The sequence below is a fragment of the Cyrtonyx montezumae genome, unplaced genomic scaffold (genome assembly GCF_038088225.1).
Source record: "Cyrtonyx montezumae isolate F1298 unplaced genomic scaffold, pur_monq_1.0 scaffold_3, whole genome shotgun sequence".
Lineage (NCBI taxonomy): Eukaryota > Metazoa > Chordata > Aves > Galliformes > Odontophoridae > Cyrtonyx > Cyrtonyx montezumae.
In genome coordinates, this window is record NW_027072034.1 from 36599460 (window position 1) to 36625991 (window position 26532).

A 26532-nucleotide genomic window follows, 5' to 3' on the forward strand; every position below is an offset into this window, starting at 1 on the left:
GTGCTGACACAGCTGTGCTGCCCTGGGACTTGCAGAGGGTTCAGCTCGCTCAGCTGAAACGTTAACCCAGTCCAGCTGCTGTTGCCACTGCAAGGTGTGCTCTGCCAAAGTGGGATGGTGGAAAAGAAACAATTGGAAAAGATATCTTTGCTTTAGGAGGCACAGCACAGCAGCAGCCTGAATTTTCCCTAGCCCTGGCCATGATACGATCCAAGAGCGCTCCAATCCCAGTTCTACTGCTTGTGACCCACTAGGAAAGCTGTCCTACAGCAGAGAAAGAGTTCATGCTACAGCAGGCAGTTAACGCACTACTAACACACATTCGAGCTGTTTTGCAGCTGCTGGGACGAAGGCCGTCCCCAGGCGCTCCCTCCCTCGTGCAGCAGCACACCCTCAGCCCGCTGAGCGTCCCACCGCTGGCTCCTCCCGCCCCGGCACCTTCCCAAACCGGCTGCCCGGAGCCGGGCGGGGCGGGGTCGGGTCTGTCCCCCTTCGGCTCCTGCCCGGGTGCCCCGAGGAGCTGGGATGGAGGAGAGGCCGCTGCTCCCGGTGGGTAATGCGGGAGAGGAGAGGGAGGGGGAGTCTGGCTGCCCGCGGTAAGATGGGAGGGTGCAAGCAGAGGGTGCTGTAACTCCGTGCCAGTTTTTTGCAACATTCAACATTCGCCAGTCTCGCGTTCCTGACGGCTTTTGGCAGCGTTTGACCGTCGTGTTCCCGGTCCCTCTGCTGCTCCTGGGGCACCCCTGGCCGATGCCACCCGAAGCTCTTTGGCATCCCGGGGCAGGGGGCGGTGCTCTTTTGGCGTATTTCAGGCTTACTACTTGTTTGTTGTCTGCGTCCCGGCACAATCCTCCTGTTGTAATTAAGCTGCGTAGCTTAATTAATCAAGATCAGGTTAGAAAGCGGGCGGGAGCTCGCGGGGATTGAGGGTGGGTCATCGTGGCGGCGACGTGCGGAGCGTAGCTTCGCGCCGCCAGGTCCCTGGGCGGGGAGGTGGGAGCAAAGGCACCGCTCTCCTTTGTGGAGCTTGAGATTTACTTATGAAAAGCGGTAGGTGGCAGTTGCAGTTCCATTCTTCCAGTCAAGCCTTGGTTTCGCCCTAAAGAACGTGCTACATCTTAACCATGAGGTGGCAGCTGAGTTAGGAGGTAGTGGCATGAGCATCTCGGGCTTGTGTTCTGCAAGTGCACAGGCCCAAACCTGGTTTGATTGCTTTCTGTCAGCTCGGTCTTGCCATTTCTGCTCCCCACTGGCTTCCCCATGCCCAACAGGGTGCTTCTCTTGATGTCCGTGATCCCACCATGGTCAAGACAGCAGAAGCAGCTCGTGCCAGCTGGAGGACACTGGCCAACCTTCATAGGGAGCAAACGTGACAGCGAACCAATGCTTGTCAGCAGGGATTAGCGTTGATTTCTAGCCTCTAGTAGGGTCGTTCATTGAAAGGTTAGTGGAAAACCAAGACTGGATGAGCCAAAGGGGAAAATTCTAGGTTACATGTGGGACATTTGGTCAATGTCACTGCGCTTTTTCCTCAGTTGCCATGATCCTGCCTGTATCTCAGCTGAGCTGCAGAAACTCAATTGGACTGATCCAGAGCCACAGCAAGTGTGTAGCCAGGCTGGCTGGCCAAGTGAAGCTACATGCATCATCAGATGTAAAAGCAGATCATATCTGTTATATGTGGTGTGTATGTAGAACTTAGTAAAGCAATTTCTGACATCGCCTTTCAGATGACCTCACATTACTGCCAGGAAGATTTATTGCACAGTGTTTAAGGAAACCAAAGGTTCTTCATATAAATAGCACGGGTCTTTTGTAAATCTTGAAGAAGCAACTACCTCCCCAGACAACCCAAAGAATATGCTGGGGAGAAGCAATCTCAGGAATGAATGTGCAGAGATGCTGCAAGAAGTAATAAAGACCAGTCAGGAAGACTGGCACAGCACAAAAGCTGCATTATGTGTATCTGACTGCTACATCTGCAACAGAAGACAAGGAAATGTTCACAGTGCCAGCTTTTTGAAAAAGGAGGAGAAAGTAGGGTGGGATATTATCACAGGTAGTCACCTTGCCATGATCTAAAAAGTGTTCTGCTACGTAGCTGGGGAAGAAAGAGCCTTGAAATCACTGGAACAAAGGAAAGCTTTTATCTTCACAAACATCACCTAAACATTAGGCACCATCCCAAAAAGGAAAGAAAAAATGATGTAGGGAGCTTGTCTTCGTGTTTTGCACAGTTCAGGAGAACACAAAGTGAAAAATGAGCAGAGTAACTCTAGTATGCTGAAATGATGGGTTACTGTGATAGCTGAGGTTCACCTGCTGGCACTCTTGACCATTGCAAACTTTGCAGAAGATTCTGGAGAGATCTGTGTTCAAGAATAGTTCCAGAGTAACTTTCTGGAAGGTTTCACCATCTGAAGTACTTGTAATCATGGGCTCTGTAGTGATGATAAGGGCAGACATCAAGAGATCTTGTCAAAACAGGAAATAAGATGAAAGTTTTCCCCTTTGACCCCAAAAGTTATCTTGATGTGAAAATCCATTATCCAGTAGAATAAATGAGGACTTTCCACAAAGGCATTTGTGCAGTGGCTGGATTGGTGCTTTGTGGTCACCAGGGGCCTCTGGGGAGCAGAGCCAGACCATGTCCTGTTTCTGTCAAGGATTCAGGAAGCAGACATTATTTCCCACTGGAAATGGGCTACACCTTGTGATATTGTGTTGCAATGGCCAGCATGGATAATTGTTTCTCTACAATAACAGAGCCTCACATTTTTGCCTTGGCTCCATTCTTTCAGTTGGTTGGTTTGCAAGCTTGGAGCCAGAACCTTTGGCATCACACTGGGAGAAGTGTTGTTTAAAGTACGGTGTTTTGTGACTGCAAAGCTCATGACCTTTTGCTAGAGTAATCTGAGAGAAGGCTTGTCATTTTATAGCATGAATAAATATGTTCTAAATGGGTCCAATGGCACTGAAATAATTTAATAAGTTATCTTTTTTTTTTTCCTCACAGAACAGCCTATGAAGTATTAAGACAGTGCTAATGGAAGGCCCTCTGCAAGCCTCCATTCATGTGTGCCATGAAAATGGTCAGTGGATGTCAGAATTACCAGAAAAGCTCTGGGATACTCCCCTCTTTAACTTATCTCTTCCAGGTAAAGATTAACTTCTGTTCTCTGCTGTTTTGTTAGCATGTCATTTAAGCACTGGAACATCCTGCTTGTTTTATTTTAGGATTGCTGTGTTTTTCTTTTTGGGTCTGTGGTGGGTAGAAGAGCCAAGGGGAGTATGGAATCTCTTCCCTCTCCCTGCTGACCATCACTCTTTTGATGCAGCCCAAAATACAGTTGCCCTTTTGAGCTGCAAGCACACATTGCTGTCTCATGTGCAGCTTTTTGTCCACCAGGACCCCTAAGTCCTTCTCCACAGGGCTGCTCTCAATAAGTTCTTCTCCCAGTCTGTATTCACATCTGGGATTGCACCAACCTAAGTGTGATGCTTGACCTTGTTGAACTTCATTAGGTTCTTGTGGGTCTACTTTTCAAGTCTGCCCATGTCCTCTGGGTGGCATCTCTTTCTTCTGGTCTACTAACTTGATGTCATCAGCAAACTTGCTGAGGGTACCCTCGATTCCACTGTCCCAATCATTGCTAAAGATATTGCAGCATCAGTCCCAATGCAGACCCCTGGAGGATATAACGTCACCGACATCCACCTGGGCCCCTGACCACAGCCATCTGACTGCCATCATTCAAATAATTCATTCTCTACTGAATAATCTATTCTTCAAATTCATATCTTTCCAATTTAGAAGTAAGAAATGTTATGTGGAACACTGTCAAAGGTCTTGTAGAAGTCCAGGTAGATGATATCTGTTGTTCTTTCGTAGTCTACTGAAGCTGTCACTCCACCATGGGAGGCCACCAGGAAGTAGAGCAACAAGATAAGAAAATAATTATCTGTGTTATGACAGAAGATATATATGTATATATATATATATATATATTCAATTTTATTTTTATATATTGTTTCTCTTGCAAAAACCATTAAAACCAATGTTCTTTGATATAAAAGGAACTATGTTACTTCTAAAGAGCTTTCATAGTGGTGTTTCTTGCTAGAATGCTAAGAACTTGTTGACGTGTCCTTTTAACTTCTTGTCTCTTCTCATAATGGTTATCTTGGTATTCTCATGAGGAAGAAAAGAATGGTTGAAGGATTACACGGAGCTGCAAGGGGAGGATTGAGCTGGGTATTAGGAAAAGTTTATTCACTGAGAGGGTAGTTGGGCACTGGAGTAGGCTCCCCAGGGCTGTGGTCATGGCCCCAAGCTGATGAAGTTAAAGAAGGAGAGACAGCACTCTGAGATAGTGGGTTTGAATTTTGGGTACTTCTATGTGGAGCTAGGAGTTGGAGTTGCTGATCCCTGTGGGCTCCTTCCAACTGAGGATATTCTATAATTCTACAAATAAATTTCAACAAATGCTGAATGACTTTTACTGAGCACTGCAGGCCATATAGCTTGGAAGAAAGCCTCTTCTCGAGCTGACCTACTAAACTGATCTAGCCCAGATCAGAATAGAACAAAACAAGACTAACCAGATCAAGACAGCTCTAGCAGGTTTTCAAAGGGAGCGGTAAAGGAAACCCAATTCGGAAACAGAAGCTTACTCACCACCCTACAACAGCCAGCCCTGCCCTCTGTTCCTTAGGGCATGGTAAATGTGTCATAACCTAAGGGTTATGAGATGACTGGGCTCATCTCAGATGGAGAAGATAGTAAGGCATGCAGGAAACTCAAGAATGTGGTTTCTGAAAGCATGATGAGGAGACAGAGGCAGCTCTTGGCATTTGGCACTGTGTTGCACCAGGTTCTGGGCAGGAGTTATGTAAAGATCTATGTAAGCTGCCTGGTTTTGTGCTAGCTCACTATTTTTGAATCAAATTTGTTGTATTGTGGATATATGCTTCTTCATTTTAACTTGGTGATGTCACAAGAAAACTCAATGAAAAATTATTATCCATAATAATGACATCAGCAGATGCAACACCCATTGGTGGAATCCTGTTCTCTTATACTTGGATTTCGTCCATGGGTATTTTATGGTTTGACTCATACATCTTTTAAGACAACCTTCTTTGATTGAATGTATTCCCCGTCAGCCTTTCATCTGTGATAACCTTGGCTGAGTTAATTAAAGCAGGGAAATACAGACATAAACTAGATTTTAAAAGGTGTAAAGTAGAGTAAGACAGTAAACTATTGTTGAGTGTTTAAAAGAATTTCCTTTATTATGGATACAATCTTGTCCTTTCACTTTGTCTGTTAAAAGTATTGCTATTGGCATCAGTAAAAACGACCTTTTAAGAAGACAGTTTCTAGCATCAGTGTAAGCTTTGTTTGATAGAGGTTTGAAAAACAAACAAACAAACAAAATGATTTGCAAATTCCTTGCAGATTCCCTGTAAAGATCCCAGCAAATCAGGTCATCAAGTTTTTTAGCTGCTCTTATTGATGCTTTACAAAATGAGAAGAAACAGTAGAACAGAAAAGCTAGCAAGATCACTGGTTGCCTGTCCTGAAGGTGTTGTAAGTTGCCTCTTATGTAGATGAACCTTTATGACAAGAGGTGTTTCATATTTAAGGCTTCTTTGTGCTGAAGCATTTGGACAGGCTGTACTTGGATCTGATGTGTAACTTAGACCCTTAAACCCTTGAGCACCTCTTCTATTGTTTCTGTAGACGGAGGTGTTTCGATCAGGAGGGCATTCTTACCATCAGCAGTTGAAGTGCCAAATTAGGAAATGGTCCAGAGAAAAGTGTAAGAAGATTAATTTCAGGTTTCGGTAATGGTTCTGTGTATTTTCCTGTGTAAAGACAAAGAGCGTGGAGCATGAAATCCTACATTTGAGCAACTCTGAGATCAGAAGAAATTTAAAATAAATTCACAAAGATAAATGCCAGACTCTGCACCTAGGACAGAGCAATGCCACACACAGCTACAGACTGGGAGACAAATGGCTGGAGAGCAGGTAAGCAGTCAGGGACCTGGGTGTGCTGGTGACAGCAGCTCAGCAGAGGTGTGCCTTGGCAGCCAAGAGGGCAAACTGCATTGTGAGGTGCATTAAACACTGCATGGCCAGCAGGTCAGAAGAGGTGAGTAATTAAGAAATGACATGTATTTTACCTTTATTTTTGTATTCTACAGGGAGTCATGACACTATGACCTACTGCTTGGATAAGAACTCTGCTGTCAGTGGCAATGAATCCAAGCTGGTGAAGTTTTTAAATAAGTGCATGCCCTGCATTGTACGCCCTGTTATTATGAAGTGGTCCATAACACAGGTAAATATTGTCTGATGTTCTCAAGCCTGAACACGTTTGAAGGTTGTGCTCCCATAAGGCAATGAGAGCAGCCAGCAGCTGTCAGGAAGTACCAGTGCTGTGCATACTGGATCTTCATTTGTAGGGAAAAGTCGTTCAGCTTGGACAAGGAAGATTCACAAAGATGTTACTTAATACTGACTACTAGAAACTCATCTTCCTTTTGGTTTTATTATTGTTACAATTAACACTGAATATTATCCTAATAAAAATAAGTTAGTAGTAGGAATTTTCTTTTCTTGCACTTAATTCAGAAAGCACTGTCCTTTTTATTGTCACTGTTGTGTGAAGTGACCATTGTTTTGCCCTGCTATATTGTGTATATATTTCAGTGACCTGCAAAAGCAGAAAACATGGTGTAAAGGAACTTCTTCTTTAAGAGAATGAAGGTGTGACACTTCACATAAGGTTTAGTTCATTTTTTAAAGTGACTGAATTTTAAGCTAACACTTATCTCCTGCTGTTCCTCACTAATGTATGTTAAAGATGAAATTGGGGATCATAGTTTAAGTTAGTGCTTTTGAAGATTTTTCTAAAGAACGGACTTTCGTGTCATCAAAGAGGCCCCAGAAATCTTTTCACTTTCGTTCTTTTTGAAGGAGTAGTTCATTAGTAGTGACTTAAAACTGAATAAATGAAAAGTGGCAATAATTATGCTTAGGCTTCTTCTCTTATCACAGGGACTTTTCCTGAACCACTTATTTTAACTGCATTGCTTATGCTGATGAAGGGTTCAGATACCTCCTCACCTGCTAGTTGCTGGTAGACAAGGTGTTCTTGATGGAGATAAACAAGATCCATGCATCATTACAGTAAATTTTATGGTCGGAGCTCAGATTGCTGAGCGGGAAGTGTCCCGGCAGATGGGGAAGGCCTGGCTGCAGGCCTGTTGTCCTTAGTGCAGTGCCTGGCCATTTCTGCAGGAAGGTGACTCTGCCCCTTGGTATCTGGAGCAGTGATCGAGGCATCCTGCTGCTGGCGGGATCCATGCGTTCCTGGATGGCCCTACGCCAGGCCCCAGCACTAGCTGTTATGTGTGTCAGCCTGGAGGCCCATATCTTTCCTGTGTGATGGCTGATGTCAGCTCTCAACCTGGGTATCGGGTTTAGATAGCTGTGCTGAGTTGCATCGCTTCCCCAAACCTCCTTTTTTGCACTTGGTGGCAATAGTTGCACTGTCTGATTTAGTATCCAAATCACCTTGCATTGGTTTAGCTTTAGTTGAATCCTATCTGACTTAAATCAGTACTGTCCAGTTTTTTTCTGAAACCTAATATTGTTGTCCATGCAAGCAGGTTGAACTGAGACAAATTAGGATTTGAATGTATTAAATTCAATTGATTACACTCTGTTAGTGAAAGAGAGCCTTGATAAATATGGGAGATGTGTCATTTGGGACGCTTTACCCCGGAGTCAGCTCTCAAAGCCAGATGGAGAGGTTCAAGAGGAATCCAAAACAGAAGGAGGCCTGCATTTTGTAGGACTTCCGAGAGTTAATTCAAATTTTTAAAGAGACTTCATCCTAAAAAAAAAGAAAAAAGAACAATAGCCAGTACTTTTTTCTATTTTTGTTTTTCCTTCCATTGAGGATGAGTGAGGTCCATAGAGACAACCATGGTAAAGTCTTTGATCTAATAAAATAAATACAGAATTTCTAAGGTGCTGATCCTGCAAGATTTGTTCATACAAATAGTCTTGTGAACAGAGATTGTATTTATGAGCAGGTTAATGGATCTTTTAACTTTCCAAATGCAACAACTGCAGAGGTCTGAAACTAATCTAGCCTATATCTGGAGTATGTTCCACAGGGAAATCAAGCTCCTCTTGTTAGATAGTAAAATAATTTAAAGTTATGACTTGGTGCCTTACAGTGCCATTTTAAATAAGAAAGACTTGTGCAAAATGTCCTAGGGCTAATTTGGTACACCTCTTCCAGTTATCTAATCTAAAGGAACAAATCCCTTTGTTTTCTGTTAAACTATCCAGGTGCTAACTGTGACGGAACAACTTGAGGCTGGAGTTAGATATTTGGATTTTAGGGTTGCCCACAAGGCTGGCGATCCATCTATGAATCTGTACTTCGTGCATATGGTATACACAACTGTTACTGTACAGGTATTGTCTTTGCCTTTGGAATAGCTATGCACACGGTGCTGCTTATTTTATGTAAGGGTCACCATAATCTGAAAATGCTGCCCCAAGGTTTTCTGAATAGGTTATTTGTTGCCCCTAATGGGAGGAATTTGAACTGGAGAAAGTCAGAGGGTGGGTTACTGAGCTAGTCTCAGCAGTTGCAACCAAGATTTCAGCATTGATCAATTCTTTGCATTTGCTGAGATTTTTACAGCCAGGCACAGAGGAGTGCCCAGCCAGCTAAGGCAGCTTTTGTTTGTAGGCTGTCCAGATAAGCTTTGGTTTCATGTTTATCATTGGAAACTTTCATGTCATGATGATTGGATTCCCCGTTCAAGGGGATAGTTGGATGTAGTTCCCATCTACTCTGCTAATTATGTGTGGCACCAAGAAGCTGTCATTACCTATAATGGGGAAAACAGAACCTGTCATGTTTAAACAAGCAGTTTTCCTTATTTTCCAGCTTGCCATCAACACAGTGTTTGTCCTTAAAGAAGGTTTACTGATAACCTGCTTCTAAGAAGTAGGAGATTTATGGGTATTACCAACATACAAAGCTGTTAAATGTACAGTGTTAGGCCCACACCCAGAGCAAATTAGCACAGACCTGCAGGAAGTATTTTTTTTTCTGCTGCTCTCTCTTCATTACAGCGACTGTGGCTCTAACCAGCCATCAAAGTTCTAATGTTTTAATTCATTTTACTTCCTTTTCTCTGTATAGAGTTAATTGATTTTCTAAGTTGCTTTGACTTTCCTTTGTAGGATATTCTGTGCGAAGTGTTAAAGTGGTTGGAAACTCATCCTCAGGAAGTTGTTATCTTGGCCTGCAGGAATTTTGATGGACTAAGCAAGAAACTTCACTGTCATCTTATTGCCTGTATAAAGCAGATTTTCCAGTGTAAGCTGTGTCCCAGAAATGTAAGTACAAGATCTTTCTCCACCTTCTTTAAAGGATGGCGTATTACAGTGTGTTGTGGTTTAACCCTGCAGGTGGCTGAACACCACACAGTCATTTGCCCACTCTCCCCCTTCCCAGTGGGATGGGGGAGAGAATCTGGAAAAAAACAAAAGTAGAACTCATGGGTTGAAATAAAACTGTTTACCGAGAGAGAGAAAAGGGAAAGGATAAAAGTTAAGAATATCTATCTCTATCTATCTATATATGAATGTATATAACAAGCAATGCACAAGAAATTGATCACCACCCCCTGACCGATGCCCAGCTGGCCCCTTGAGCAGTAGCAGAAGAGAGATGCCCTCCCACCCCCTTCAAAACCCCTTCCCCATGATGTCATGTGGTATGGAATATCCTTTTGGCCAGTTTAAGTCAGCTGTCCTAATTCTGTTCACTCCCAGCTCCTTGGGCCCTTCTCTGAGAATGGCCTTGGCTGTGTACAACACTGCCCAGCAGCAGCTATCAACATTGGTGTGTTATCAACATTGTTTTTCTCCTAGAACCAAAACATAGCATCATACGAGACACTCTGAAGAAAACAATTCTGTCCCAGCTGAAATTAAGACACATTAAGTGTAAATTAAGACAAATTAATTGCTTGGTTCTGAGTTTTCTTATGTTTTCTGCTTTTCTTGTGTTTTTATCCTAGGAAAAGTAGTATTTACTGCATCTGAGAACAGTCCTTATCTCTTGAAATTTATTAGGTAAAGCATGGTATGGAAGAAGGAATTAAATTTGACTGTCATGTGTGGGACTGTAGTAGGGACACAATTGCCATCCACTGCTCTACCAGATTTTTGTGAAAAAGGATGGTTATAAATAAAGTCCAGGCTGTGGCAAGGGCTTTCTGTCTCAGGTGGAGGTGACTACCTTCTTCTATTGACAGTGATGATGGCGAATTATTTTGATGGTGTTCATATCATCAAAACTATAGAATTTAGGTTGGAAGTGAACTATGGAATTCAATCCCAGCAGACAGACCAGACCTACTTCAAAGCTGTGCTAGGCCATATCCTGCCCATTCTTGGATTTCTTTGAAGATGGAGATTCCATAGCCTTTCTAGGCAGCTTGATCCAGAGTTTGACCCACACTCACAGTAAACCTGTTTTCCATGTATCTAATCAGAATTTTTTTTGTGGCACCTTGTGCCTGTTGACTTTCATCTTTTTGGCATGCATTTCTGAGGCTGGCTCTGTCTTTTCTACAGCTACCCATGAGGTCTTTGCAGGCAGTAGTAAGATGTGTCCGTAGTCATCTTCAGGCTGAACAGACTCAGCTCTCAGCCTGTATTTGAGTTTCTGGCCCCTGCTCACCCTGGGTGCATGTTGCTGGACTTGCTTCAGCACACTGTGACTTTTTTGCACTGGGAAAGCCTCAGCTGGGCACAGTGTACTTACAGGAGTCCCCAGTCTGTCCTGCTGCGTGGGGTTATTCCATCCAGGCTTAGGACACTGCATTTGCCTTTGCTGAGCTTCATGAGGTTTCTGCCAGAGGTACCAGGTGAGGAGGGAGAAGGTAGATCAGTCTCCTCTGAATCGGGAGCTCTCTGCTACAGCTGCCAGCAGGATGCAAGCTGGTGCTGAGGTTTCTGTGCATTACAGACCTGTCTGCTTGGGAATGTGCAGACACTGTCAGCTGCTGTCAGAGAGGGACCACACAGGTGGCCTCGGTTTTCTTTCTCGAGTTTGAGCTGGAGCTGACCTTCCAGACAGCCTAATACGCTTTCACTCACCCAAACCTCTAGAAAAGCTCGAATTTTAATCATTGAAAATTATTTGACTGCTACATTTTAGAAGCTGAGGTTCTTAGCTTCCTCTTCTGACAAGGTGTGGGAGCTTTTAGCAGTTAAACAATTAACATTTCAAAGATGCACAGGCACGGAGGGTTTTCTCTGGAGATGTGAGGGTGCAGGATAATGACGACCCTGTTTGCGATTTGAATTAATCCTTTGAAGCTGGTGGATCGGTAAGGGCTGAGTATTACCATTTCAAAGCATTTTGTACGGCAGAGTTAAAATAGAACAATTCTCAGCAAAATTAGGGATTCTGATAGTTCAGGCCTCAACTGAATAACAGAGGGCCTGAGTGAAAACGTTTTATTGTTTCCTCAAACATCTTGAGCATGTACCTTGTGGCTGAGCAGAGCAAGGCTGGAGAGGATGACCAGATTTGCTTTCAGACAGCTCCAAAACAGAAAGAAGCGATTAACTGTAAGAGAGATAAGTTGTTGCTGGTAGTTTGGTAAAGGAAGGTGATGGGCTGAGGTCATGTGACTGAAGAAGAAGAATGTTTCTGTGTTGCCTCCAGAGGGAGGGAGGGGGGATGAGCAGTGGAGATGGATGAAGCCAAGTATTTAAAATCATCTTATATCTACTGTCTTTCCAGACTGCAGCTCTGGCGTCATATGAAAGTTAAGTGGCAAAGTGTTTATGAAGCTGTAAGCAGAGATCTGCAGCTCTGGCACAGGCCACAGTGTGACAACATTGTATTGTGTTTAAAATTGTAATTGCCTTTGATCTGAAGTATTAGTTTAAAAATCCTTTATCAGACATCTACAGTTTCATCTCTGCTTCGTTTGCAAAATAAGCACCTGTGCTCATATATTACATTACTGGTGATGTGTTTTTCTTTCTTTTTTTTTATGAAGAGCTTTAGAAAGGCAGCTGCAGTAATGCATAGGCCTCTGTCAATCACTTGTAGCTCATTTTGTAGTCTGTCTTAATTTTGATGTATTTTTCTGATTTAGTTGGGGCTTACATTTACTTTCATGGGGGATTTCTATGTTGATGGCTCTCTTCAAAGACTTGCATTAAAATGTTTCCACTTTGGTTTTTATTTTACATGAGAAGTTAATTGGATCATCATGAAGCCACCATTTCTGCTTCACAAGCACCACAATAAAAAAACCCAAAGAAAGATGTCTGTTAAAATATTGGGTTTGCCAAAAAACAAAAGAAGTGCCTCAACTGTGTCCAGTGACAACTTTTGAGGACTGGAAAATGCGATTTTGTACTGAAATACTTAAATTAAACGGACCTGTGTCAGACAGTCTGGTTTTCTTGTAAGAGTTTTTCCTTCTCTCAATTCAGAATGACTGAAGCATCCCAATTTCCCAAACTTCCCCCTTTTCAGATTAACGTCTCTCTAAGATTTGTATTTACTTACTGAGTCTAAGCAGTTGAGTTCTCATGAATGGCTTTGGTGACAAACTTGGGTCTGTGTGGCACTGCTGCCCTAACCGTTGCTGCTTTGTTGTGTGTTTTCCTATAGATGGCTGTAGGCTTTGTCCTCCTAGCTCCTCTTGCAGAATGGCTGATGCACTCAGCTTGTAACCCATCCAACAACTTGTCTGGATGCACATTTAGCAGTGTTATTTGATCCGAATCAGTACCTCGCTATCAAGGCAACTTCACACTTTGGTATTTGAACTTTAGGGATGCTGATGTTGTTGGCTCGCAGCTCTCACTGACTTCAACCCAGACTTCACTTTCCTTAGGTGGTTCCGACTCTGCGGACCATGTGGCAGCGTGGCTACCAGGTTATAGTCTCATATGAAGAAGATCTGGAAATGCTGAAGCATTGTGAGCTGTGGCCTGCAATCCCATACTGGTGGGGAAACAAAACTACCACGCATGCTCTCATCCAGTTTCTAGAACTCATGAAGCGGATGGGCCGTCCAGGTACACACATGGGGCCACAAAGGAAACAAGGGGCATACAGTACACAAGGGTACAGTAGTGCGAAACAAATAGAAATAGCTGGGAGTTTGCAGCATTGAGGGATTAACACTGTCATGCATGCTGCATGCTCTAGACACATGTTTCTGAGTGCTCTTGCCCACCCATGGGGAAGTACAACATGCATGTCATGTTCTCTGGCTGTGTAAACTTTTGCTCAAGTGTATGTACATAAACTATACCATGGCTGCAGCTCCTTCATCTGTTGGATCACATGGAAAAGAACCCAGTCCCTGTCGAGCAGCCAGCTGGCTGTCATGCCCTTGTCACACATAAAGAGACTGCTGTCTGAGCCCAGTGCTTGCTGGCTTTTACTGCTGTAGACAGCTCTAGGATGAGGAAAAAGCAGTGTGGCACTCAGTAGCTACAAAGGAAGACAGCACCCTGAAACAGTTCTAAGTCTATGAAACAATATGGAAACATTCTTAAGTTAGAATGTTAATGATTCCCAGTGAACCAGACCTTGAGTTAATCCCATGCTGAGCAGTCTCTGCTCTCCTCAGAGGAGTATTTAATGTGTCACCCTTCAATATTTTATTTCAGAAACATTCTTTGTTGCGGGGATTAACCTTACTGAAAATTTAAGATATATTCTTGTACACCCATTTGGATCATTGAAGACAATGACGCTCCGGAGTCTTCCATGCTTGAAAATCTGGGTGAGGAAACAGTATCCAGGACCACAAAAAGAAGGTATTAACATCATTGCTGGAGACTTCATAGGAAATGACGATTTTGTCAGAGATGTGATAGAACTTAACACAAAAATTAATCCTCAGTTAGACTGTTCCAGCAAAGGGTCTGGAACAAAGAGCATTTCATTCCCAGCTTTTTATAAAACTCTTTGAAAAGCTGAGAAGGCTTTGTGTGCATTTAATATTTCCTGGCTTAAACATCCTGGACTACATAAAGATTCAGTTAACTTAAATCAGGGATGTTTTAAAAACTCATTAGGAAATGTGCTCTCAACATCATCAGGCTTTCAAAGTCTTTTCTTAAGGAAAAAAAAAAAAAAAGAGAGCAGGAAGATCTTGCTGAAATCTTTACAGAACTGTGGGATAGGCATAATTAATTTCCTTGGGAGGTGCTTGGATCCTGTAGCAGCTGGCAGTATTGAATGTCTGAAGAACAGTTTATGAGCAAGAAGTTATGTCACTAGCTGCACAAACTGTTATGTGATTTTATTTTCTTTCTCCACATACTTGCAACCCCAACTCTCAGTGTTTTATCAGTGTGAAACTAACTTGCCTGTTTTCAGAGTTTGTATTGAATATGCAGTGTGAGCAATTGAAAAACACTCTGTCAAAGATACTGTACTGGCATTCTTATTGCCACAGATTTTACATGTACATCGTTCTGGAGATCTTGTATCAGCTGTATTGTTGTGTGCTGAATATCAGTTGTGAAGCACTTAACTACCAGGGCAGTCACAACATTCTTCACAAGACTCTACTCAAGAAGTGTGTAACAGAACACTTTGTTCCTGTTGTTGTCGATGTCAGTTCTGCTGCAGCCAGGCCCCTGCACAGCTTTGTCTGCTGCTGTTGTTTTTGATGTTTTTGTATTAAGAGCTGCAAAAATAGCCCTTACATTAGAAATTATTTTCAGGCGTGTCTACGTTCAGTCTGAACTCAGACTGCTCTAAAAATACAGATCGTTGGCTTGTTATGCTTATTTGAGGTTTCACAACTGATTGTCCTTTATTTACATATTTTCGTAGCACTATAGTTATTTTTTTCTCTTGATAAATATTCTTTGATTGTGGAAGCAGTTTTATGTAAATCTATTTTTCTAATTTTTAAATGAACTGTGCAATAACAGATGATCATGAAGGTAAGAGAAGGGGCAAATACCAGGGCTAAAACAAAACAGGCATTGTATAAAGATACTATGCAGCTTCATCAATATACCTCACTTTTTATATGCACTTTACACATAGGAGCTGAGTTCACGTGTCTGGCAAAATGTTGCATTTGCAGTAGGTAGCTGCTTAACTTTGAAATGGATTGCTACTTGATGCTAGATCAAAGTTACCTTTGACTTCTAGGGATGAAAGGCTAAGATGCTACCTCTTCATGCAATCTCCCACAATTGCAGACTATGTAGGAGTGAAAACCAAACATTCCACTTACTTTGAAGGCTTTCCAAATGCTTTTTTACAGTGCTTTTTATCCTTGATTTCACTTGTGTTTACTTCATATAGAGCAGTCAATCAGTTTGATTTTTTTAAAGAGTTGCCACCTGCACGAAGTGCTGTTCTAGCTCAGAATGTTTTTCTGCCTATCTTTTGTACCCTTCAAGTGTCTTGTTACTTCACCTAATGAATCTTGACCTGTTTGTGTAATAAAGACTGAAATACACTTTTGTTTCTCCTTTCTGTAATGCTGACTTTTTCTCCTTATGAATTGATACAGTAGTAGGTATTGTGGATAAATTTCTGTATGCAGGAATCATGGGTAGAAGATGTTCACAGCTCACTATTATTTGCTTAAATATATGCATTGGTGTTGTTTCTGCTTCCCTGCATTAGTAAATGGTAGTTATTTTAAGTAAGTATTCAAGCAGAATCCGTGAAAATATCAGTATTATTTATATACAGTCAACATTTTCTTTGGTAATTTTCATTTTCCAATGACCAAGGGACACCTTTTTGTCTGCAACAAATATTTTATTCTGCAAAATGGGATTTAAAAAGTCTTTATATGATGTAGGGAACTTAATGTAGTATTTCTCTGAAGGTTAACTTAGATGCCATCCTGCAAATCCCACGTTTGAGGTTCAGAGTCTGTAGCCAATGACTAAACCAACATAAAAGTTACTGCTGCCCTTGCTTTTGCTGCCAGAATGAAGCTCATAGCTGTTGTTTCCAAACAAAAGCTTTCTGAAACACTGTCCACTTCTACAATCTGCCAACAACATCAACTGGGTAAGAAATAAACTCTCCAGCATCCAGGCTAGTGGGCCATTAGCTTCATTCCAGTCTTCTCGACGAGATCAGTTTCTTTTTTGAGAAAAGGATTTCATGGTACAAAAAACTTACTGTTAGGAAAGAGATTTCTGTATCTGCCAAAAGCAGAGTTGCTGATTATCACCTTCACTCTGGCTGTACCGTCATCAGGCATGACTTCTACTTCCTGAACTGCTGATTCTTTATAGAGCCAACTGTAGAAGTGAAAATGCATTAGCATCTTAAAAGCATCCTGTAGTGAGTAAAATGTAATCTTTGTTTTTGGTCTACTGTTCCAATCTAAGTAATTCAGCACTATAAAAGATGAACTTCCTCACTTAACTTTTCATTTGCTACTTGCTGTTTGGAAATAAAGTCTTTACATAAATGTTTCAGATCTCTGGTTTGTTTGTTTGTTTTCCCCAGAAATCTGGCTTCTGGACCAGTAGAATGGTCTTTCAGAATGCTTACCTCATTGTAGTAACACAGTATCTACTGTGGCTACTTTCAATAAGCTACTGAACTTTGAGTTATCCCTGCAGTTCTTAAGGAAAATTAAAATCAGTGTGGTATGTTTTGGCAAATTTAAGACTTGCAAGACTACAAGTTTCATATCTGTCCAAGTCCTTCTTACAACTCAAAATTGTTTACCTTAGCTGAGGTCCCTGTAAGTTGACTGTAATTGTCAGAATCTTCTTTCCCGTTGCTTTCAAAATTTTTTTCTCTATTTCTTCTTTCAACTCTTCTAAACCATGTCCACGTAGAGCAGAAATGGCTAAAGCATCTTCTTCAGTGGGTTCGTAGCTGAAAAGTAATAATTACCCATGTTTGTTTGCAAGGATTAGATTGTGAACATACTCCAAGTGCAGACAATTTAGCTGTGTTATTTCACACTTGTACATCCCTGCAGAGACTGCTTCTTGTATGACTCAAGTGATTTCTTTTGAAATTTAAGGATAATAAATTAAGTTTTAGGACTATGGTAACATATGTAAAAGACTGAAAAAACTGTCACGTGTATTTGGAAGTATGGAAGCTCTTCTAGAATTGAGAACGTAAGAACGTAAGAAATGTTTAAGTACACAAGGCATCTCTTGCTTACCTTTCCTTCAAATCCACTTTGTTATGAACTTCTACCATTGACTCCAATAAATGGCTTGGAAGATTAAGGCTCTTCAGAACTGATAAAACGCTCGCTTTCTGGAGGACGGTTTCAGGATGAGTAATATCTCTCACGTGAACTAGCAGATCCTAGCAAGTGTCAGTATACAAGAGTTAGTTACTTAATGGAACATTTCACACAAGACTTTATACTCTTTTTGCATTTCTGTTTTATACAAGCTCCTTTCTATCCATTAGATAATATTCTGTCAGGTTAACGTTATACAAGAGATGTCACAAATCTAAGTCAAACGTTTGCGATGATAAAAAACAAGAAAACTCAATATTTGCATTCAGAATGTTTCAGCATCTTTGCTCAAGATACTGCTTCAGACTTTAGAAAACTATAATGAAAAGTAAATTAAAAAAAGAAACAAACACGATAACTGCAATTAGCTTTTGAAATTCCTGTTATTACACAGTTAAAAGTCCAATCCTCAGAAGTATCCAGACACCCAGCTTGCACTGAATTTGTCTGTCTTTGAGGATATGAGCTTTGTTCATATTTCTGTCTTCAGAGAATAGAATAGTTCCTTTGGAAGAGACCTACAAATATCATCTAGTCCAACAGCCTGACCACTTCAGGGCGAACCAAAAGTAAAAGAGCCATCAGGTACAAAGAACATGCCAGTTAAGTTCCCCTATTCTGATGCGGTTAAGATTATCTAAAAGAAAACTAATTTGATTTCTCAAATTTGTAGTCAACTACTCACAGAGTAAGCAACTTCTTCTAATGTGGCTGAAAAGGACTCAACCAGATTATGTGGAAGATCAGACAGAAACCCAATAGTGTCAACATATATAACTGCCATACGTGAGGGCAGATAGCCAGCATGAGCAGTAATATCAAGAGTAGCAAACAGCTGATCTCGGGGTTGAATTTCTGCTTCCCCTGTCAAGGCTTTGATCAAGGTAGTTTTCCCTAATAAAAATAAAGCAGAAACAAAAAGAGAAAATTGTAATGACTTCAAGTAAAATCTTAATTTTCAAAATTCAGGTGAGTTTTATGATGTAGCTTATCTTTTTGTACCTAGTTCAGTAGTTTAAGTCAAGTCTAGCCTATGATTTGTTATCTTTGTTATGTCGCGAAGTCAAAGATTATCTTCACTTTTTTATCTTGGAACTGGACTTTGGGCCACGACTGATAGTTATGCTGTGAAATCATGAGAAGATGATCACAGACTGAACTGACTTGCACTGACCTACGTGTCTCACCTCTATGATTATCTGAAGAATGCTGCCAATGATAATGTTAGGAAGTACACACTTAAAAACTCTGTACTTCTGAAACAAAACAATTCAATAAAACAATATTTCCTTGTTAAATCCACCAATCACCAGAAGCACTAATAATATATGGTTTATTAGTTTTTATGCTTTTATTAGGTCATGAACAAAAGACTAGAGAAATGTATTGAACTTTTCATGATTATTTCACAGAATATTACAGTCATTATCTAGAATATATATGGAGCACTTCAGCTTAAAGTACTTCAGTTTTGTGTGCAAAGTTCTACCATAGATGTTTTGTTCACTCTTCATTTTGAAAAGTAGCTTTAAAGTATCAGTGCAACAGATAATTATAAAATTAGTGCAAGGTAAGTTTCTTTTTCATAAAATTGTTGAATAATGAAATGAGATGGTTTTAAAATAATGTAAACTGAAAAAGTGTCTAGTCCAATGTCAGCTTATGCCTTGTGTATGAGTTGTAAGCTTTTAGAAAAAAGAACACAAAAAAACACCATCAAAAAAAGCTTTGGCTTCACTTAACTTATATTGAAAGCATCTCTATAAATACTACACATTAATCTATGATATGCTACAGTGTTTCTTAAATGCATTTCTCAGATTAGCTGCCCAACCCTCCTGAATTTGCCTGAATTTAATTTTATATTAAAATCAGATTCTGGCTAGACATTCTAATTAAAAATTAGACAAAGTAACTTTTATTTTGAGTTACAATTTCTCTTTTGCTTACCACAATTAGTGTAGCCCATTACTGAGATAATTGGAAACTCGCGTTTTCTACGCTGAGTTCTGAGCAAAGATCTCTTTCTTCTTAGTTTTTCCAAGGCATTCCTAATTTTAAGTTCTTTTTCTCTCAAGAGACGATTCTGTATCTCCATGAAGGTTTCACCTGGAGAATAGATAAGAGTAATTGGCAGAACAAGGTAATACTGAACAGCAGATAACAGTTGGATGTCTGGAAATGGAGTGAGTTACCACTACAGTATATCACATTACAGATATGCGGCTAAGACTATGTACTCTTGCCAAAGATAGAATCAGAGTGATAAATGATTATTGAAGCATTTTCTAAGTGCTTTAGAATAACCATGTATGCTTATGATAAAGTCCTGTGGTAACAAATACTCTGCCCATGGACACTTACTGAGCATTATAACTTTATTATGGTCACAACTGAAGTTACTTTCCAACAGATTTTTTGTACGTTCACTTAATCGAGATGCAGAACAAAAACTGTGTTTCCTCCCAGCCTCTCCCAGTAAAATAAGATGCAGTTAAATATGTTTAATTCTGGAAAAACAAATCCTCTAGTTCACGAGAATATATAGACTTTACCTGAGCCCATGATGTATCTTGATCCACCTCTCTGCTGATCTAGATGAGACAGCTCAGTTTTTAGATTTGACCTGGCAATGCAGTAATAATGAATTAGAAGCAGACTACTTTAATCAGGCTATCTTAAAACACCTAGTAAATATGAAGCATTATGGACATTCTAATATTACAGATGAAAACTTACTAGAAGAAAACACTAGAAATAAAGACTGAGAGAGACTATCGTGAGAAGACTGGTGAAAAAAATCCATTAATTCCAGCTCCTCAACTGTGGTTTGAAAAATCATGCAATTGAGTAAATTATACTGGCTGTTATGAAATTTCAGAAAGCCAAAGATGCCCCTGATAAATCCACGCAACTCACACAAGCTTCCATGTACAGGCTTTTCTATGCTGTGTAATACAGTAATGCAAAAAATTCAGACAAAAAACAGTGCCTTTAATTTTTCTTGTTCATAGCTTTCCCTATTACACTTATTTATGTTATATAGCAAATACACTTATCCAAATTTCTATGGAGTCTTGCAATCCATCTTCCACATTAGAAAGAACGAGGAACTTTCAAGTAGAAGTACATACTGTAACATTATTTACTCAACACTCTGGTTTTACCTTTCAGTACAGTAGGAGTTTAAGCCAACTACATTAAAGCAAATATTTTGATGTTCTAGGCAGTCGTTGAGAATAGGATGCAGTGACCAAAATGGTGTCATTTTTCTTTACAGTACAGCATTACACTGTTAGTGTAAAGAAACTGTCACCAAAACATGGAAATACCTGTACGTACAACTTGAGGTACCTGAGGAGTGGAATTTCAGCCAACGCAATCTGGAGTTTTGCTTCCTTAGTTCGGGCATTACAGCGAAAAATGTGAAGTACAACTGTGTATCTGTCAAAGACTTTCACGCCCCAGGCATCTTCCAGTTCTTTCTTTAGCCATGTAAAACAAAATAACCCAAATATTTTCTGCCCAAGAACTGCATATCAGTAAATCACTTAGTACACGGAATTATGGTTAGCTGATGGGCACTTAAACTCAGAGGGTTCTCTTTAAATGGATGGCTAACGATTATGAGAACCCCAAATCAAAATTCTGATTGGGCAGAAAGAAAAATGAGAGTTTAGAAGCTAAAACTTTATGTGTAGGCCCACTGAATTCAACATGAATCTTTTTATTGCCTTGAATAGATTCTGACAACAGCTTTTATGGTACATATCACAGCATTAAGTAATGAAACATCTCAGCAGTTAAGCCCTTACAAAAAATAATTACTAAATGCTCATAGGGCAAAAGATATGGATAATAAAGAAAAAGCAAAGCAGTTATTGATATTAAACATATACAGACAGAGAGGAAGCCAGGACAATTACTGCATGACCTGCCTTCCCTGAAATACTAAACATCTCTCACCACAAAGTGCCCAAATTCAGACAAAGAGACTTGAAGTATGCAGCAATTCCCCATCACCATCTCTAAAATACAGAATGATCTAAGTGTTTGATTCTCATACACTTTCTTGAATCAGTACCCTGACAAATTGCTCTCAGATCTAGATTTGAGAAAAGATTTTTAGTAAACTTAGTACTAAAAAACCTCACACTCTAAATTAGGGAATAAGAAGTAGAAGATGAAAACATTTATGAAAACATTTTCAATTTCCATTTCATCAATAAATTGAAGTGCTGAAAATAACTGTCTCTTAAAGATATCTATGTGTTCATTTTATAATGCAGAGAATATTCAAAATGATCTGCAAAGGATTAATGCTTGCTTACAGAGTTAGTATTATTTTACACCCTGCATGATACTGTACATACAAAAAAAGCTGAAGTATTTATTTTATTTTGCCTAAGCATTTCAAAGAGCATTAGAATTCATGTGCCAGCTATTTCACTACCACAGTGTTAAAAAAAAAGTAAAAAAAAATCAACATGCTTCTCCCTCCATTTATTATCATTTGCGGTCTCAGAGCCAGAATCGTCGCTACTGATATCACCAACATCTTCCAAATAACACAGTGCTAAGAATATTTGATACTGTATTTGATTACCTTTGTTAGTGAAGATATTCTTTCCACATTCAAGAAGACAGCTGTCACGTGGGGCAACTTTTTAATCTTATCTAGAAGATAACCAGTACAAAATGCATAGTTAAATTTCAGTTCTCTTCTTGAAATATACAGAACATCAAATCATTTTGCACCTAGCACAGCGCTCATAAAATACCAAATGACACTGTACTCTTTGTCCACAGAACAGTCGTACTTGCGTTAATTTCACACTATGTCAAAAAAGCTGCCCTTTCTCATTTATACCAATCACTTCAACATAGAGATTAAGTTGCCAGACATCTTCTCAAATGAGTAACTTCTATTCAGTGTTGCTTTTGTTACCTTTTAAAAACATCGCTGAAAATTGTTAGCAAACCTGTCTGAAGGATGAAAAAGATCCTCCTCTCTTCCTCAATTTTTATACCCATCCTCAAATAGTTCAGCTACAGAAGCTTTCCTTTGACAAAGATGCAGTTCTTACCTGTCAAAGCCTCAAAGTTTCCTTTGCCGAAAATTAACTTCTTGTCAGGATTTTTCGTAGGAATGATTATTTTATCTAAAACTGTCCAATTCTGAAGGGTATCTACAAGAGCAACGGCTTCAGCCATCTGTAATTCAGCTTCAGGAAAACACACACAAAAAGGAAAAGAAAGATTTTAACCTATCAATTGCTTAAATTTCCAGTAACTACAAGACATGCACTAACAGCAAAAGACTCTACTCAACACTTCAATTCTACTAGTCTATAGGTTCATAGGTTCATAAGGTTGGAAAGGACCTACCAGGTCATCTAGTCCAACCATCCTCCTATCACTATCCCTACCCAACTACTAAATCAAATCCCTTAGCACCTCATCTAAACGCTTCTTGAACAGCGCTAGGGATGGTGCCTCAACCACCTCCCTAGGCAGGCCATTCCAGTGCCTGACCACTCTTTCAGAGAAAAAATGTTTCCTCAGGTCTAATCTAAATCTTCCCCGGCGCAACTTGTGGCCATTCCCTCTCGTCCTGTCGTTATTTATCAGGGAGAAGAGGCCCACCCCCTCCTCACCACAACCCCCCTTCAGGAAGTGGTAGAGTGCAATAAGGTCTCCTCTGAGCCTCCTCTTCTCCAGACTAAACAATCCCAGCTCCCTCAGCTGCTCCTCATAAGACTTGTGCTCCAGACCCCTCACCAGTTTTGTGATTTATTTATTTATTATTTTTCTATTTATTTTGAACAGCAGCATAAGGTGCTGTTTAAACTCATAGTTTGATATAATAATTTTACTACACAAAAGCATCTTGCTACCACTGTAAATTTTAATTTTTATGGTTGTTGATTTTGAAGGATTTTGAATTTTGTAATCAATAAATCCTTTTGCCTGAACACTGCTTTATTCTTAAAAATTGGAGGTAACTGGGTTTAAAATAAACCATAGCTTTAGATGAGCAGAAAACCACGTTATTAATTCCTTGCTGTTTTGTAGCAATATGTAAAGAATTATTAATACTGCATACTTTGTTGTCCTAGTTTCAGCTGGAATGGAATTGTCTTCTCCAGAGGGTCTGGTATGATGCTATGCTTTGGTTCTAGGAGAAAAACAATGTTGATAACACACTGATGTTGATAGCTGCTGCTGCACACAGTTGTACAGAGCCAAGGCCATTCTCAGTGAAGGGCTCAAGGAGCTGGAAGGGCACAGAATTAGGACAGCTGACTTAAACTGGCCAAAGGAATATTCCATACCATATGCCATCATGGGGAAGGGGTTTTGAAGTGGAGAGAATTTCATCTCTCTCCTGCTGCTCATCAGAGGGGCCAGCTGGGCATCAGTCAGGGGGTGGTAAGCAACTGCTTGAGCATCACTTGTTATATACATTCATATATACATAATTTTTGTGTATACATATATATATATATGATCATAACTATTATCCTTTTTCTTTTTTCTATTTAGTAAATGGTTTTATCTCAACCCATGGGTTCTGTTTTTTCCAGAGCGTCTCCCCCACGCCACTGGGAAGGGGGGAGTAAGCAAATGACTGTGTGGTGCTCAGTCACCTGCAGGGTTAAACCACAACAGTTGGTGTGTTAGTAAGTTTTCCTCCTAGAACTACAACATAGCATCCTGGCAGACACTCTGAGGAGAAAGACTAAGATACCTGCTGCTAACTCCACTGATACTTACTCATGTAAGGATGTACATTGATTCCTGATGTGCTAAGGACACAGATTTCAAACTAATTAATTTTAAATACCTACAGAGCAAAGCCCTGTATGAAATCACATGAGCTACAAGGGTCTATCAGATCAGTAAATTCAGCTTTGACTCACCAAACTCCTTTTCAGAGGAGCCCCATCATGCTTCTCATGACACCAAAACATACTTAATATACTAAAGAGGTTACCTTGGTCCAAAAGTAACATATTTTCTAAAGATAACTGTGCTCCTATTCTTCCTCATATTGCTAGTATTGCCCATCAAATACACGCTTCTGTGGTAACTGTGGTACTTCAACAGTCATTTCAAAGCATTTGTTGAGACTCCAGGCTCTTCATCTAAGGGTCTAAATAAATGGAAGGGAAATGCTGCTATTCTTCTGTGCGCTTGGACAGAAAGGTGCCCTTGTGCAAAGGCTGCTCCAAAAGTAATGCTTCCTATTTTATGATGTTGGCCCATGACATTGGAAGATGGTGGTGGTATGGCACAGTTGAGGTTGTGTATGGGAACTGTTGAATCACAGCCTGAACCATTGATTGATCACCTGAGATGAGCACTGAGTCAGCCACAGGAGCACAGGTGAAGGCAATGTACCTGTGTGACTGGAAGGGGTGGAGCCTGGCTCCACCTCGCCCAGGCCTCATTTAAGGACTGACCACCACCAGCAAAGGCTCTCTTGTTGGAGATCTCTCTCCTGTGAAGTTATTGGCAAACCTCAACCATCTGAAAAAGGTGAGTCTCTCTTTAATTGCTGGTTGTCTGTTTACCATCCAGATAAGCCCAGTAAAATGTACCATCTTCCTCACTATTTTCTCTGAATACTATTCTTTTGGGTTATTCACCTTACAGGTTGAACCTTCACACCAGTATTCCATTACATGTTGTTGCTGTGTGACAGGTGGCAGCAGAGTGGCAGTCTGACACAATTGCATTCGATGTGGAAGTGCAGATGAAGCAAAAGTATGTCACAGAATTCTTCCATGCATGGCACCCACTGACATTCATTAATGCTTTCTGAAAGTTTATGATAAAGACCTAACTAACAATGGATATGAGTACAGTGAGGTGGTGCATGTTATGTTCCAGCAGTAGCATGAGATATGAAGGACAAACCATGTTCCAGATGGCCGTGCACAGCTGTTGCCTCCACCTGTGCACATTTTTTTTGTATGGCATGCCAGCTCTTATTCATTACAGGCAAAAATGTTTAGCTAAGGGTGACAGCTATGCTGAAAAAGTGTCTTGTGGCTGAGAATTTGCTCTTTGTATGTGTTCTACTTTCAGTAGAGCTAAATAGGAGGCATTACTTTCAGAGTGATGCATAGGGTTTTTTTTCAGTTCTGAATGGAAAGTTATGTTAATTCTGTAATAGGATAATTTGTTGAAATCAGTTGCAATAATGAAACTGAATGGAACTTAAGCTTGCCCATGGCGAGCTTGAAGGCCCTGACCAGACGATTACTGGTGAATGTGCCACAGAATCATAGAACTGCTTGAGTTGGAAGGGACCCTTAAAAGGCACCTAATCCAACTCCCTTGCACCGAACAGGGACATCCACAGCTCCATCAGGTTGCTCCCCGCCCCGTGCAGCCTGACTTGGGGCAACTCGCGTCCCTCAGCACCCGCACAAAAGCGCTCCTTCGCACGCCGTGGGCTCGCCCGGGGCCGCCCCTCCCCCGCTCTCCAATGCTGACAAGAGTGCAGCCCCCTTCATCCCGCGGGCCCCGAGCCCTACGAGCACCGCGGGCTCCAGGTGCTGCCGCCCCACCCACCCGTGGTGAGCAGCGGCTTCTTCGGGCCCCACCTCACCGCCGGCTGCACAACGGCCACGCGGTGCGCGCCGGATTGCGGCCCGAGCGGCGAGGGGCCGAGCAGCTCCTCCAGCTCCGCTTCATCTTCTTCGTCGTCCTCCTCCTCTTCTTCATCATCGCCATCATCATCGTTATTATTATCGTCCCCACCAGCACCCGCCGCTCCCTTCCACCGCCCCCTGCCCCCCGCCCGCCCGCCCTGCGGCCGCTGAGGAGCGTACAGGCGGAGGGCGGCGGCAGCGCTCAGCGAGCGGCCGTACGGCGGCTGCAGCGGGCAGCGGAGCGCGCACAGCGCCCGGCGGCAGTACAGCAGCAGCGCCCGCGAGAGGCGGCCGGGCCCCATGGCGTTTGGGCGGGCCTCTACGGAGTCTGCGCGGCCCGCCCTGCGTGACCGCCATCCCCGCCGCTGATTGGCTGAGGGGCGGCCGTGATTGATGCCGGGCTGTGCGGCCCGCGCGGCGGTGTGGGCGCACGCTCGGCGGCTGGGGCGCCGTCCCCTCAGGGCGGACAGGTGAGCGGGTTCGGCTTCCTCATCCTGTTCCTGCTGTTGTCGGTGGGGTCG

At 41.4% G+C, this 26532-nt stretch overlaps 2 protein-coding genes across 2 annotated transcripts; one reads left to right on the top strand and one right to left on the bottom strand.

Moving 5' to 3' along the window:
- The first annotated feature begins 3031 nt into the window (after window positions 1-3031).
- On the top strand, window positions 3032-14204 carry PLCXD1 (phosphatidylinositol specific phospholipase C X domain containing 1). The gene is made up of 6 exons (XM_065741219.1): window positions 3032-3158; window positions 6213-6349; window positions 8374-8502; window positions 9283-9438; window positions 12972-13155; window positions 13756-14204. The coding sequence occupies exons 1-6, from the start codon at window positions 3047-3049 to the stop codon at window positions 14058-14060; spliced, it is 1023 nt and encodes a 340-aa protein (XP_065597291.1). The 5' UTR covers window positions 3032-3046; the 3' UTR covers window positions 14061-14204.
- Window positions 14205-15844: 1640 nt separating this feature from the next.
- Window positions 15845-26313, bottom strand: GTPBP6 (GTP binding protein 6 (putative)). The gene is made up of 10 exons (XM_065741220.1): window positions 25932-26313; window positions 22436-22573; window positions 21955-22025; window positions 20703-20833; window positions 19904-19974; window positions 19299-19457; window positions 18034-18242; window positions 17262-17410; window positions 16811-16963; window positions 15845-16374 (listed from the first exon to the last, which is right to left on the bottom strand). The coding sequence occupies exons 1-10, from the start codon at window positions 26311-26313 to the stop codon at window positions 16233-16235; spliced, it is 1605 nt and encodes a 534-aa protein (XP_065597292.1). The 3' UTR covers window positions 15845-16232.
- Window positions 26314-26532: the final 219 nt, after the last annotated feature.

What these genes read in the sequence shown, in the direction of transcription:
- PLCXD1 (XM_065741219.1), top strand. Translation starts at nt 3,047, where the DNA reads ATGGAAGGCCCTCTGCAAGCCTCCATTCATGTGTGCCATGAAAATGGT. An exon ending in ACACAACTGTTACTGTACAG is followed by an intron (nt 8,503 to 9,282) that starts GTATTGTCTTTG and finishes TTTCCTTTGTAG; the next exon opens with GATATTCTGTGCGAAGTGTT. An exon ending in GAAGCGGATGGGCCGTCCAG is followed by an intron (nt 13,156 to 13,755) that starts GTACACACATGG and finishes ATTTTATTTCAG; the next exon opens with AAACATTCTTTGTTGCGGGG.
- GTPBP6 (XM_065741220.1), bottom strand. Translation starts at nt 26,313, where the DNA reads ATGGGGCCCGGCCGCCTCTCGCGGGCGCTGCTGCTGTACTGCCGCCGG. An exon ending in AATGGGCTACACTAATTGTG is followed by an intron (nt 18,243 to 19,298) that starts GTAAGCAAAAGA and finishes TATTTTTATTAG; the next exon opens with GGAAAACTACCTTGATCAAA. An exon ending in TTACAGGGACCTCAGCTAAG is followed by an intron (nt 16,375 to 16,810) that starts GTAAACAATTTT and finishes TCACTTCTACAG; the next exon opens with TTGGCTCTATAAAGAATCAG.